The following is a 15,911-nucleotide window of genomic DNA, read 5'->3' on the forward strand; positions in this document are numbered from 1 at the left end:
ACTAATAACATATACCATAAAATATGAGCAATATAAAATAAGAAATATAGATGGGATATAAACCTTATTTATATGTTTTATTCAAGTGATAAATGAGAAACTAGTTAAAAAGATTATCATGCCAAAAAATAATTTATACTATTTTTGTCTATTTTTATTATAGTTTCCTTTTTTAGAGTTAACCAATAATAATTTTGATTAATATTTTAAAATGTATATTTTAATCATATTGATATGAAAAAAAATAAAATTTATAGCATTTTTTTAATTTTTTAACATCTAAAATTTCTATTTAAATAATATACTTAATAAATTAATTAAATTAAATTTAAAAAAGCTTAATATTATAATTAAAAGTGAACATAAAAAATAGAATCTAAAAAAATGTATGGATAATACACTAACTAAATGGATTTATAAGAAATTAGACGGAGTATAATTCTTTTTGGCCCAATATTGAATATTCATGTATCATCCAATATTGACGGATGGTTTCACATTTGAAAATGGTATTCCGTAATTTTATGAAACGCGAAACCCTATGTTACTGAGTCAACTCCTATATATACCTTCGTCTCCGACCAAACTCTTTTTCTTTCTTCCCAAAAATTCCGATCTATTTCTCTACCTCTCCGGCGAAAAAGGATAATCATGGAAGATAAATCCATTCCATTCGAATCAAGTCACTCCGTATCAAACAATGATAACAATCACGGATGGCAAAAGGTGACATATGTGAAGAAGCAGAAAAAAAAGCAGCAAAAAATCTCGGATTCAGGCAAGGTAATCGCCAATGGATCTGCTATTTCCGGCGCCGATAATGTGTATAAGTCGCTTGAGAAGCACTCCGATGAACGCCGCAAGAGAATTGCAGCTCAGACGGCTGCGATGTACGGTGTTGGCGATGCTCCGGTTAGATCGGCGATGAAACACCGGTCGGACGATGAAGACGAGGATAACTATGCTGAAGGTGGTGCTGAGAATGGTGCGGTTGGGGAGAAGAAGAAGGAGAAGGTAAAAAAACCGAAGAAGCCAAAAGTTACTGTGGCTGAAGCTGCTGCGAAGATCGATGCAGCTGATCTAGATGCGTTTCTCGCTGATATAACTGTAAGAGGACATCTTGATCTATTTACGCATCATTTCGTTTTTCGATCCCCAAAATGACTTTTTCTATGTTATGAAGGTTTCCTATGAATCTCAGCAAGAAATACAATTGATGCGTTTTGCTGATTACTTTGGACGGTCATTTGCGGCAGTGGCTGGGTCACAATTTCCGTGGTTGAAATTGTTCAGGGAGTCCCCGATCAGTAAAATCGCAGATGTGAGTTCCATTGTTTTCACATTTATTTTCAAATTTGACAACTTTTGTGAGAAACAGTTGTTTTTTTGCCACATTGCTATGTGGTTTCCTATGAATAAATGTTTGGCTGTGCATTGTGGTATATGGAAATACTACTTGGGAAGCACTAGTATTATCATACTAAGTAAAAATGTTCCCTTTTTTGCTCTCCACTTCTTTATATTTTGGATATGTCCTAAAGTTTGAAATTATAATATCTATGTAATACAACTTTCACAAGCCTTTAAGACTTCATTAATTAATCCAATCAAACTTTTATGTTAAAAGATCCTTATCTGTACTGAATATAAAAGATCCGTTATATTTGTAAAAGTGGATATCTTCAGTCTTAACCTAAACTCGTGTTCTCAAAACTAACAGTAAAATCTCAAAGATAACTTCAGCTTTAAACCAAATGAAAAAAAGATTGAAGGGAGAAATCTTTTCTTTTTGTTTCTATTTGTTCTCCGATAACATGGTATAAGGGCTTTGCTTAAGCTGTACAATTTTTTTGAATTTTTATTTTAGAGATTGGAAATAAGTTTCTGTATCAATTTCTAAAAGGAGAGTAACAATATGAAAGTTAAAGGACTTGGAGCTGGTTTGATATTTGCAAGCCAGAAAGGAAAAACACTAGGAAAATAAAAGAAAGTATTCTGGCCTCTATCGCATGTTATAGCCCATTCAAACTACAACACAGGTTTTGCTTCAATTTCATGTTCAGTGCTTTCCTACTTTTAAGAGGGAAAACACAGTTTGATCAAGTAACCTTGAAGTGTAAATACCTGTAACTTCAATTTCTTTTAGCAGTAGATAAGTTCCTGCTTGATGTAGATTAGGTCTGCCACTAATTAGGATTATATTTCTAGGTTGTGGTTTCTAAGGATTTTGGGTAGAATGGAAGAAGTTAGGGAGAGAAGGGGAAGAAGACGGGCATTTCTATGTTGAAGAAGATGTTTCGAAAGAAGCTGCCATTATTTTAGACTCACTTTGAGACTTTCCTGTTTTGATTTTGAAACACTCTTTAATGTTATGACTAAAGATATCCACTTTAGGTAAGGGAAAAATATATACTTGTACTCATACATAAGGAACTATGTAAGTCTACTCTAATTTTTTACATCAATTTTAATTTTCAACTCTCAGTTTATTATAAATTTCACAACTACTTATATAATTTTAATATCTAAAACTGCACATGATGGTGTGGCCTAGCTGTCAATGGAATTGGAATGAGGGGCTATGCAAGACTAGTATCCCGGCATAAACAAAAAGTTAGATCATTTCTTCAGATCTACTTAAGCTTTAGTTGATAGAGTTGCCCATTACTTATACTTGTGGATGATGCAGGTATGGTATCATAGTTGAGTTGCCAGCAAGTTAGCCTGGATACCACCATTATTAACTGAAATTTCGAATGTAGTAAGTTCCAAGCCTAGTCATAGGGTGTTGTGGAAAAAAACAAGTAGTAATTTATAACATTCAACTCATCATTAACATTATGTTGAATTTGCTAATTACTGACATTACATGATATTATGATTTCTTTTGTCACTGGTCCATGAAATTGTGTCATTAAGCTTTACTGTTGCAATAAATGCCGAGTGAAGCGGCATGCTATCTTTCATGAAATTTATGGTCATTCACTCATGTAACTCCAGCTAGCTGCTGAGAGCATTCTCATTCTTGATGGGTCTAAATGCAGGGAACTCGACTTATATTTATGCTATTTTGGTTGGTCATCTAGTTGCCAGTCAATGGTTTGCATTCTCCCTTAGATCGATGCTCAATAACATGGTCGATGATCAAATTTGCTCTGCTTCTTAGATCTATGAATTTGATTGCTCTCTTTGGATGATTACTGAGTATATCATTTGTGTATGGTGTATATATGTGATGAATGGTTAACTATATGTATCTTATTGTGTTTAGGTATGAGTTTTAAGTTCTTGTGTACAGAGTGATAATTGCTTTCCATTCTCAAAAAAAAAGAGTGATGATTGCTTTCAAATATTTGGTTGGCACCATATGTGACTGAAAGAGCAATAACTTGATTTACAACAAACAGGTTCCTGTTTCACATCTTCCTGAACCAGTTTATAAAACATCAGTTGATTGGATCAACCAACGTTCTTTCGAGGCTCTTGGATCGTTTGTGCTGTGGGGACTAGACAGTATTCTTGTGGACTTAACAGCCCAACTAGCAGGTTCTAAGGGCTCCAAGAAAGGTGGCCAACAAACATCGTCAAAATCTCAGGTATCCCCAGAGATTTCCTTTCAACTATTTGGAATAACTTGCAATTACGTATAGAGTCTTTAAGTTTATGTATGATTGGTCCCTTGTATGTATATGTGTCCCTGTATAAAAGCAGAAGGCTTCAGGCATTCATAAGGGGATACATCTATTTTTATTTGCTTTTCTCTTCTGAATTAGGTAGCAAAAGGTAAAGCAGAAAAGGGGAAGAAAGGGAAGAGAAAAAGATTTAAATCAGTTTGGTGAGAATAGTAGGAATGCCAAATCTAGTCTCCATTATCTATAAGTTGTAGTCTTAGGCAGAGCCAAATGGGGTTAAAACAAGGAGGGAAGAGGGTAAATTACTTTACCTTAGAAGTTGGATATGGCTTGGAAGGTCTCACAAATTTAGTGTCACAATGAACAGAAGTCCTTAGCACTGTTGTCTGATTATTATCTTTTTTGATCGAGTTAATTAATTTTTCCGTAGTAAATTTTCGGGCCACCCACTTATGTGACATGATCACTTTTGTATAGTCTTTCTCAGTCGAGATTTTGTCACACAAGGATAAAATTGATCAAATGAAGCACTCGAGCGTTAGATGAAAGTCTCACTGCAGCTAGTTTTATATTGATCGCGGATGAATTATGTAGTGATGCCAAACCAAAAGAAGATTCGTGAATTAGTTGAACTTAAATAAGTTGTAGGCTGGTCTCAAGTTCGAAAACCCCTTGCTTTCGCAGCGAAAGCAAGGGGTTTGCCGTCTGGGTCGAGCAAGCCGGGTTACCTCTCCTATGTGGTTTGCGAGCTATTGCATAAGAGCGGGGTTTTATCTTGTGCGCACCCAAAGGGTAGCGGCTGCGGGGTTCCTTGTCATCAAAAAAAAAAATTGTAGTTAAGATTAGCTACACCATCCACTTAGAAGATAGAGTACAATTTCTTTGGCATGGTTGTCGTGATCAACTCAATTGCCATAACATGCTTGTTAGCGAAATATCTTGACATCCTGGGCTGATACTTGTGCAACACATTACTAAATTGCAGGTTGCCATGTTTTTAGTTTTGGCAATGGTACTACGACGAAAGCCTGATGTTTTAATCACCGTACTCCCGACGCTTCGGGAAAGTCCAAAGTATCAAGGGCAAGACAAACTTATAGTTATTGCATGGATGATAGTCCAGGTGATGTAGAGTTCTACTCTCTATTAGATAGAACTATCCTTTGTTTCTTCTCCACTTTATATTGGCTTCTTAACATCAAAACGGATACTCTGGTACAGGCCTGTCAGGGCGATCTCTGCGTTGGATTGTACTTGTGGGCACATCATACCTTGCCTTTAGTTGGAGGAAAATCAGGTTCCAATCCGCAGACAAGGGACTTGATTTTGCAGGTGGTAGAAAGGTCTGTAACTTTTGATTGCACCTGTTGGTTACATTTTTGTCTGCTTTGCCCCACAGTAAGAGCTAATTCTTTTATTTTTAAATGTAATTTCAGGATCCTCTCTGCACCAAAAGCTCGAACAATTTTAGTAAATGGGGCTGTTAGGAAGGGAGAGCGTTTGATGTCACCTTCATCCCTTGACCTGCTTCTACGGGTGACTTTTCCCGCTCCTTCTGCGCGAGTCAAGGTGTGATTGAGCATTTTGTTTGTCTTCTTCTCCTATTCGTAGTGGATCACGTGAACTTTTCTTGTATTCTAATTTCTTAATTATTTCAATTTCAGGCAACTGAAAGGTTTGAGGCAGTATATCCCACTCTTAAGGAGGTTGCGCTTGCTGGTTCCCCTGGAAGCAAAGCAATGAAGCAAGTTTCACAACAGATACTTCTACTAGCTGTAAAGGCCGTTGGAGGAGGTATATCTTTTACTTGAACTGATTTTGCTGAGATTTTTAGATTGTAGAGTGGCTGGTAAGCAAGAATTAACCTTGGCTCTTCTGCAGGCAATCCAGAACTATCTCGAGAGGCAACAAACATATTCAATTGGTGTTTGACCCAGAGCGCTGACTGTTACAAGCAGTGGGTATGAATTAACACCCACTTGGCTTTTTGTCAAGTCTTATGCATTGCTTTTCTGCAAAATATATAGGAGTAGAGTTCTTCAGATTTTCATAATTTATTTTTTGTGGCTTCATTTTTTCCTGAACAGGACAAGATTTACCTGGATAACATAGAAGCAAGTGCTGCTGTGTTGAGAAAGCTCAACGAGGAGTGGAAGGAGTTATCGAGGAGACAGTCCTCTCCTGAGGCCTTGAAGGAGACTCTCAAGAGCTTCAGAGAGAAGGTAGTTTCTGTATTTGGTTGTTTGGTTTTTCGGTTTCTTTTCTTGGGCTTGGGGGTCTGAATCCTGACTTGGGGATTTTCTGTGCTACTTAGTCCCAGCACTAGCAGAACCATGGGCCATTTCGGGTTGGTGGTTGTGGGGGGGGGGGTTATATCTGCTTGCCACAGTAGTTGTTACTTTTACTTTTGCTCCAAACTCATACAAGTCAAATGACTATTTTGTTTCACTTTTGCTTGTAGAATGAGAAATCATTAACTGGTGGAGCGGATGCTCATCAGTCACACTTCAGAGATGCAGATAAGTACTGTAAAATGTTGTTAGCAAGGCTGTCTCGTGGACATGGATGTGTGAAAGGATTTGTTGTTGTTCTTTTGGCTATGGCGGTGGGAGGTGCTGTTGTGTCACAGAACTTGGAGGATTGGGATTGGAACAAGTTTTCGGCTTTACTTGATGTCCCACAGACCTCCTAAGTAATCTGGACCAGATGAGCAATGTTCTTTTTTAACAGTTGATGGTCACAGCAGCAGTTGGTTCAGAAAACATAAAAATAACTTTTTGGAGAAACAGGTAGCGGAACTTGGAGATATCGGGATGGATGCTTATATTTTCATGAAAGAATGAGTCATGTTTAATTTATCAGTCTTGTTTTGATCTGTCTGTTAGTTTAAGTTTAAGTGGTAGTAGGCATGTTAGCTGTTACCAAGTTTTCAACATCTTTTTTCTGTTTAAGTAAATTGATTATCATTACCAGAATACAGATGTAATTTCAACGGGTAAGAAAGAATCCAAAAAGGATTTAATAATTGGTAGGTTGAGTATTTCAACTTATTTGCATCTCAAAGTTTATTCTATTCTGCCTTTTGTAGATTAAAGTTCTGGATCGTGATTTCTTTTTGTATGCTCCTTTAATTTGTTTAGGCTGTTACGCCATGATATCAATTTTTTAGTATCGACGTTGATGTCTTTTACAAATACAACATAAAATTACATGTTACAGTAGGTACAACACATACTGAGGGTTGTTTGCCTAACTATGTTTCTTTAGTAAAAACAATAATGGATGTTATCTCAAGTGCAATAATAGAAAAAATCAAGTGGACATGTAATAGAAGAGGAAAAGCAAGCAACTTTAAGGGTGTGTTTGATGTGAAATCTTTTTCGATTTTTTCTGGTTTAAATATTTTTCAAATTCACTCAATTTCAAGAAATGCATTTTTCAAAACTCTCTTCCAATCTCATATTACAAATTTTTTCTTACCCCACTCCATAACTTGGCTCTCCCCATTCATAAAAAAGTATACTAAAATATTGTTTTTTTTTTATTTATAAAAAACAATTTATTTTGTTTCCCCTACCCCCAACCAAATAGAAATAATTATTATTTTTGAAAAATAGTTCAAAAATATATAAGGTTATTTTTTAAAAAGAAAAAAAAATTGAAAACTTTCATTTTCTTTAATGCACGCCTACCTCAATTCCCTTCCAGCCCCTCCCCCGCCCAAAAAAAAAATCAATTTTTTTCACTTCTCCAGACACAAGAAAATTTTAAATCTTTGTTTTTTAAAAAAGAAATTTAAATTTAAGTTTGAAAGTTAGATATCGAGTCGGATGATATTGGATCCCGATTCAAAAGTAGTGCTGAAATTTCGAATTGAAAGTCAAATCTTGGGTCTCGCATCGATTATAGGTTGTCGGGAGTTAGATCCTTATTTGAAAATTGAGTTCCGACTCAGGTGCTGAAGTCAAAATCAGAATTGATAGATCGTTTTCAAGTTAGAATGTCAGGATCAGGATTTGGATCGAGTCTCACTTCGAATGTAGGGTCTCGTGTCAAAAGTTGGGGTCAAGTAGTTCTGATCAGATTTTAGGATCGTATTTCAGAAATGTCGTCAGAGTTGTGTTCTAGTTCACATGTCAGAGTCATGTCCTAGATCGATTATTGAGGTTGATTTCAGATAAGAAATTAGTTTCTATTTTCTAATAAAAAATAAAAAATAACTTCTTAAAAATTATATTTCATTCATGATAACCAAACATTAAAAAATATATTTAGGAAAATATTTTCTACTACCAACCAAGCATGAGTAAATAAGTCAATAATCTACTTGTTTTAAAAAAAAACATTTTGATTCATACCAAACACACCCAAATGAACAATAACTTCTTTTGTATAATTCTCTTCAATTATTTTCAGTATGTGTAGCTGAATCCTTTTATATATTCGAGGACGAGGAGTGTGCAACTTAGTTGGATTATAGATTGAATTTGGTTTTTTGTAATTGCTCAATTTTATGTTAATCTGAAATTTAATTAGTTGATCGTATTTCATTTATGAATTGGGTTGCAAACTCATATATATATATATATATATATATATATATATATATATAACTATGTTAAGGTTTTAAATTGATTATATGTAGCCCACATGTTGAGGTTCGAGAGATATCACTTGAAAGTCGAGTCACGATTGAGAAATGCTTATTGGGCTATTTGATGACCTAACCTATCCGGTCCGTTGATGATTAATTACATCGAACAATACGATTATCCATGTTTGAATTTGACATTCAACTATTGTCAGTTCTAGGATTCATCTCTTGCTTGTTAAAATCCTTTGATATTTTAGTTGTGTCAATAATTTGTTAAGCAACTCTAAAATGATACTTTGAAATGTCTCCATTTCAAAATTATGTTAACGATTGATTTTACAAACTTACAAGAAATTAGTGCATAATTTTACCTCATACTTGAAGTCTAGCCTATATATACCACACTCTCAGTGAGATTCGACGCTACTCAACCTCTCATTGGATTTTTATTGCTAGCAATCAAATGTATGTTGATTCGTAAAACATACATTTGAGCATTATCAAACACAACTCTTAAAAAGCGGAATACTATCTTTTCCTAATTCACTTGCCTTCAACTTAATTTCATAGTTTTTAACTTAATTTGCGCGCACACAATTGTTTTTAGTAAACATTGCAAAACTAGAATATTTTAAAACAATCATGTCCCCACGATGGAGATATAGAAGTGTGATTATTTGACATTTAGATTGTTTATCCAATCATCTAATACATGTATAATGTATGAAATATAGACAAGCTAACAAAAGTTAGCTATAATCATTTCTTGTTGGATTACATCATCTTTACATAACTTTTTTTTTTTTAGCACTTGTTGCATGGATAGTACAATGTATTACAATGCAATAATAAATAAACATATATCATATATTTAGAGTACTTCATAGTCTTCTTCAGTAGCCCATGGATATCTTTTGTAATTATTCTTAATCTGAGAAGGATTTTGTGGTGTAGACCATGGGTACTTCATTGATGGATCTCTTGGCAACTTTCTGAAGTTCAAAAATGGTGCCCATAGAAGAATCCTAGTTTTACAAACAATTGTCTTGCTCAATATATATGTCAATCAACTCACTATCAAATTCTAAACATATTCTTCCAAATAAGCTCACTTGATTTATCATAGTCAAACTCAAAGTATTACCAACAAGAAAGAATGAAAGATACAAATTCAATAATAATAAAGACAGAGATGTTACAAAATACCTTTTTTTGGTCATATAACTATGAGTTTGATTCAACAAGCTTAACTACATTTTCTAACACAATCATTACAAAGCACTATCTTTATTAACACAAATATAATATATACAAAAAGAGTATATTATTATATATGTGTTCACGTGGACATCATAAATATTGCATAATTATAAATAGTAATTGGGAAACTTACATAAATATACTATAATATTAAAATATTTACCATTTATAGCAATAATATTTCTTTTTCACTTGATCTCTTTTTATTCATTTATAATACAAGTTTAATTCATATTACAAAGAACAATTTTTTATTCATATATAATATACATTTTAATGATAAATAATTCATTTATCACACATTTTAATTCACTTATAATACAATGTGTCAAATTTTTACCAAACAAACATAATCTATTTAAAAAATAATTATAATTCATATATAATTCATATATATCGCATATATAATTCACTTTTAATACATATGACATATTTAACATAGGATTGCTATAAATGGTAATAAACAAAAAGTATTGTTAAAATTAGTAATTATTTATTAAAATTTATCAATTTATGTAATTTTTCCATAGTAATTTGTCCACGTAGACACATATTATAGGGAAACTTTCACATATAGCCACTTAAAATTATTAATTACTCTCCATAGCTATAGTTTGATAATTACAATTTGTAGCTACATGTTATATGGAGGAGAGAGGCGAGAGAGAGGGGGAAAAGAGCGGGAGAAAGGTGAATTGTATATGTATAATGGTTAGATAATTGTATATTATACATATGTATTTGTATATATGACAAGAGAGATTGGGAGAGGGAGGAGAGAGGCGAGCGAGAGAGGGCAGAGTGTGAGAGAGAGGTGAATTGTATATATATATAATTGTATATTATACATATACATTTGAATATAGGACAAGCGAGAGTGGGAGAGGGAGGAGAGAGACGAGCGAGATTGGGAGAGGGAGGAGATAGGCGAGCTAGAGAGGCAAGTGGGAGAGAGGTGAATTGTATATGTATATAGGTTAAATAATTGTATATTATACATATGTATTTGTATATCCTGACAAATTATACATATAAAAACGTGACTATTATACAAACTCAAAGTCAGCCCATGTAATTAATGTATAATGTTAGTGGCGAGTGGTAATTATAGCAAACTATAACTATGATGAGTATTAAATAGTATAAGTTTGGTTAGCCGCTTAATTTTCCCTATATTATACCTTTAAAATACACAATTAAATAATGTAGGAGTTATAGGTTCTGCCTAAAGTTTGAGACTGTTACGACAATTTTGGTTATATTTCAAACCCTTTTCTCAAAATTAAAAATAGTAAAAAATGATTTATATACATGTATTATTAATTTTATAATTTACCAGTTAAAAATAGTAAATGATGATTGATAGAAGCAAGGACATACCCGGGAAAGAAAATGAAGACAAACATGAACTGCAAATACATCTCCAATAGGTCTCTCTTGTACCACCTTTTCCTAAGCCAACTCATTATGATGGGCTGCATCAATGCAAGTCGCATAATCCAACATTATAATACTTTTATATTTTGAGAATTAATTCAATCTTTTTCTAAATAATTAATTTTATCAATATCTTTTAAACATTATTCATAATTTTTACTACTTATATAGGTAGTTGAAATTATAAATTTTATTCCAAAAAGGTAAAATTTCATGCTCCAATATATTATGAAAGTTAAATCATTTACCTCTTTAGATTTGAATTGTAAAACACAAATTGGGGTAATCACAAAAAGATATTAAATTTTTAGGTTTATATATATAAAAATAGGAAAAATAGGACCCCTCTATCTCAATTTATGTGACTTACTTTTTTTTTTAGTCGGCTAAAAAAGAATGATACTCCCTTCGTCCGGAATTGATTGTCATGATTTCTATTTTTAGAGTTAAACTATAAAAACTTTGATTAATATTTTAAGACGTATTTTTTTATCATATTAATATGCAAAAAATTATAATTTATAGTACTTTTCATGTAATTTTAGAATATCTAATTTTTTTGTTTAAAATATCGAATTAATATGATCTAATTTACCTTTAAAAATTAGTCAAATCGACTTTTGATAAGCGCAACATGACAAACAATTCCGGACAGCGGGAATACAATTTTATATTGAATAACAGTTTAAGTCTATTTTACTCTTAATAAAATGATTAACAACCACAAAAATTTATATTCATTCATTTTACATAAGTCTTAAAATTTTTTCTTTATTTCTGAAATTCCATGAAAGAATCAAATTACCTCAGATAAAATGGGATAATAAAATAGATATATGGACTTACAGGGCAAACAAGGAAGTAGAAGAATGCAGAAATGGCCAATTGGATCAACACCGAAACCAAGTCTTCTTCATTATTTACTCCTGTCACTGCCAATACCGGCTCAGCACTACATACCTATACCATATATTATTAAAAAAAAATTCATTAACCAAGACTAAAATTTATGAATGTTGAAACTGATAATTATTACCGTGGATAAAACTAGTGTTCCAATTTGAATAGCCAGTGAAGATTTTGAATTGCTTTCAATTTGAATAGCCTTCAAATTGATGCCTAATTTTGATGCCTCTATCTTAATACATGAGTAATTTCTGTTATGTGGTTTCTCAATTTTGCGAGGAAGACAAGGCAAAGCCTTAGGAACAAAGGAGCAGCTCATCTTTATCTGCTACAGAGAAAACTTCACAAATAAGGACCATACACGCCTTAAATTTCTCTTTTTTTTTAAAAAATAAAAATAAAATAATAATTCTTCTCTCTTATTCTATCAAATATTATAATAGGTAAGATGTTTTATATAGTAAGAGGCGAGACGTAATTCCTGAGGTAAGGAGCGTAAGTCTTATGAATCTCGTACGTTCTACATCTAGGATTACGTTTTAACGCTCAGAGCTTACGCCCAAATTTTAGGACTTATGACCTATGAATCTACGTCTTCAATTTGCGCCTGAAGCATTTTTGATGCGCTCTATCCCAAAACTTGCCCAAGAAAACGTCTTTTGAAATAAATTCTATTAAAGTTTCAGTTTTTTTATAATTTTTAATTCATATTTCTAATTTGCTTATTAGAATCGTAATATAAAAGCAATATACAATTATTAATAAAAGTATCAACAAAATAAATATGTTATTTAAAGGAAAAGATAATAGAAAATTATAATGAATGTGCTTTCACCAACAATTCAACTTACCTGAGGCGAAGAAAGGGAAGTATATCATTGTATCGTACAAATTTTATGACGACAAATAAAACATTCATGTCACCACCAATTACATGATTAAACAATTTTGTTTCCTTTCTTATAAAAAAATTCATCCTATTTCACCCTATGAAATTGAAAAGACTAAAAACTTGAGCAATCATAGATAGTACATATACTCAAGCCATTATAGTTTTCCAAAAAGTTATATAATTTATCAAGATTGCTTGTTTCCTTGCAAATTCATAAAATTTGTTTTATCTAACCCTTCTCTCTCTTTCTCTTTGCTCCCATCAGTCATGACCCTCTTCTTCACAACCTATCAATAAAGAATCATATTTGTATTTCTCCAAATTCAAATAATCATCATTGTTATCATGTTTCAACAATGTCTCATTTTTCAGACCATAGGTGGTCGTTTATAAGACAAAATCCAATTTTACAAGGTCAAGGCCAAACCACAAGGATTGACAGATGAGATCACTTTCAAAGCTCGAATCAAACAAGCGAATTGAATTCTCAACACGTACGTATATTTAAAATGGGAAGGGAGAGGGGGGAGGTTGTTAGGACAACTAAGATTCACCGATATCAAATAACAAAACAGAAAATTAACGCAAATATGATCGATCAAGGTTGAAAAAAAACTAGGGGTGCGTGCTTTACAATTGGGGTTTCAACTCAAAATAGCAAAGATTGATTACAACCAAATTGATCGATACATGTATAAAGTTTAGCTTAGTTTACCGTTGACATTTTCTCGGACTATCAAACATATGTCCCTTATGTGAATACATAATTTTTGATCGAACGTAAGATTTATTAAAATATTTTATTTTTCATCGTATTTTAGTAAGTTCTTTTTCGAAGATTTGAAAACTGAAAGAAATATATGATTTCTTTTAATTTAAATTTTAATAAACCAGCGAGTATTTCTTAATTATATTTTTAGACTAACTATTTGACTTTTCTTATATTTTATAAGTTCAAAATAATTAGTTGATATTCTTATTTGTTACTTGACAGCAGAATTTACTTTAGCACTTTAACTTTATATTGTTGTAAAGAAAGCTCAGAATATAAGAAGAAAAAGACAAGAAGTATGAGATAGAGGGGAGAATTTTCTTATTCAAGTATGTAATCCAATGGTGAATGATATCTCTATTTATAGTGTTGAGATATCATAGTCAAAGGTCACCTTGAAATTATACATAGTTATCATCAAGGTTCATATCACCTTGAAATCTTATCACATTGGAAACACTAATACATGAATCCAATTAATTATTGGATAACTCTAATGGATCATCCACATATACAATGGATTTACAACACTCCCCCTTGGATATCCATAGATTATGTGCCTCGTTAAAACCTTACTAGGAAAAACCCAGTGGGAAAAAGCCTAGTGAAGGAAAAAGAGTACACATATCTCATGATACGCTTTGAACGTTGCCTCGTTAAAAACCTTACCAGGAAAACCCAACTTGGGACAAAACCATAGTTAAGGAAAAGAGTACAACGCGTATTTCGCTCCCCCTGATGAAAACTTTACTTGATATCTCGAAGGCGGCGCATTCCAATCTTGTATCTCAACTTCTCAAACGTTGATGTTGGCAATGCCTTAGTGAATAAATCAGCAAGATTATCACTTGAACGAATTTATTGAACTTCTATCTCACCATTTTGTTGAAGATCATGCGTGAAAAAGAACTTTGGTGAGATATGCTTTGTCCGGTCTCCTTTGATGTATCCTCCTTTCAATTGAGCTATACATGCAGCATTATCTTCGTACATTGTGGTTGGTATATTCTTTTTCAAAGAAAAACCACACATTTCCTGAATATGATGGGTCATTGATCTCAACCAGACGCACTCTCGACTTGCTTCATGGATGGCTATTATTTCTACATGATTTGAAGAAGTGGCTACCAACATTTGCTTCATTGATCGCCAAGATATTGCCGTGTCTCCACATGTAAACAAATATCCTGTTTGTGATCGAGCTTTATGCGGATCTAATAAATACCCTGCATCTGCGTAACCAATCAGTTCTAATTTGGTTTCATTGGAATAGAATAAACCCATGTCCATGGTCCCTCGAAGATATCGAAGTATGTGTTTAACACCATTCCAATGTCTTTTTGTTGGGGAGGAACTGAATCTTGCCAGTAGACTTACTGCAAAACAGATATCTGGTCGAGTATTGTTAGCAAGGTACATTAGTGCCCCGATCGCACTAAGATAAGGAGTTTCATCACCAAGAAGCTCTTCATCATTCTCTTGAGGTCGAAATGGATCTGTATTGATGTCAAGCGATCTTACCACCATTGGAGTACTCAATGGATGTGAGTTATCCATGTAAAAACGCTTTAGTATTTTTTCTGTGTACGTTGATTGATGAACAAGTATTCCATTTGACAAATTCTCAATCTGTAGGCCAAGACAAAATTTTGTCTTGCCGAGATCTTTCATTTCAAATTCTTTTTTCAGACACTCAACAGCTTCTAAAAGCTCTTTACGAGTGCCAATGATGTTTAAATCATCAACATACACAGCTATTATTACAAATTCAGACCCCGACCGTTTAATAAAAATGCAGGGACAAATCGGATCATTTTTGTACCCTTTCTTTAACAAATGTTCACTCAGACGATTGTACCACATCCTTCCTGATTGTTTCAATCCATACAGAGATTTCTGAAGCTTTATTGAACAAGTTTCTCTTGAATCTTTGTATGCTTCAGGCACTTTGAATGCTTCAGGAATTTTCATGAAAATGTTGTGGTCCAATGAGCCATATAGATAGGCTGTGACAACGTCTATTAGACGCATTTCAAGTTTTTCATGAACTGTCAGATTTATGAGATATCTGAAGGTGATTGCATCTATCACTGGAGAATATGTCTCCATATAATCAATGCCAGGTCTTTGAGAAAAACCTTGAGCAACGAGTCGGGCCTTATATCTCATGACTTCACCTTTCTCATTTCTTTTTCGTACAAAAACCCATTTGTACCCCACTGGCTTGATACCTTCAGGTGTTCGAATTATCGGTCCAAAAACTTCACGTTTTTCTAGTGAAGCCAATTCAACTTGAATTGCATCCTTCCATTTTGGCCAATCATTTCTCTGTCTACATTCGTGAACAGATTTAGCTCAAAATCTTCATCCTGTTGCATTATTTCAATAGCAACATTATAGGCAAATATGTTGTCAATC

The 15,911-nt window shown here is 33.1% G+C and overlaps 2 protein-coding genes across 2 annotated transcripts; one reads left to right on the top strand and one right to left on the bottom strand.

Annotated features, from left to right (window-relative positions):
• The first annotated feature begins 516 nt into the window (after positions 1 to 516).
• On the top strand, positions 517 to 6,695 carry LOC107020497. Its single transcript, XM_015220888.2, has 10 exons — positions 517 to 1,107; positions 1,184 to 1,321; positions 3,408 to 3,596; positions 4,618 to 4,755; positions 4,854 to 4,975; positions 5,069 to 5,201; positions 5,297 to 5,426; positions 5,514 to 5,593; positions 5,720 to 5,854; positions 6,094 to 6,695. The coding sequence occupies exons 1-10, from the start codon at positions 652 to 654 to the stop codon at positions 6,322 to 6,324; spliced, it is 1,752 nt and encodes a 583-aa protein (XP_015076374.1). The 5' UTR covers positions 517 to 651; the 3' UTR covers positions 6,325 to 6,695.
• Positions 6,696 to 8,882: 2,187 nt separating this feature from the next.
• On the bottom strand, positions 8,883 to 12,203 carry LOC107018654 (NAD(P)H-quinone oxidoreductase subunit L, chloroplastic). Its single transcript, XM_015219191.1, is given in 5 exon segments — positions 8,883 to 9,251; positions 10,867 to 10,961; positions 11,770 to 11,883; positions 11,960 to 12,151; positions 12,153 to 12,203. Coding segments are annotated over 5 exon segments (591 nt in total). The 5' UTR covers positions 12,189 to 12,203; the 3' UTR covers positions 8,883 to 9,097.
• Positions 12,204 to 15,911: the final 3,708 nt, after the last annotated feature.

This window comes from Solanum pennellii, chromosome 5, assembly GCF_001406875.1.
Source record: "Solanum pennellii chromosome 5, SPENNV200".
Taxonomy (NCBI): domain Eukaryota; kingdom Viridiplantae; phylum Streptophyta; class Magnoliopsida; order Solanales; family Solanaceae; genus Solanum; species Solanum pennellii.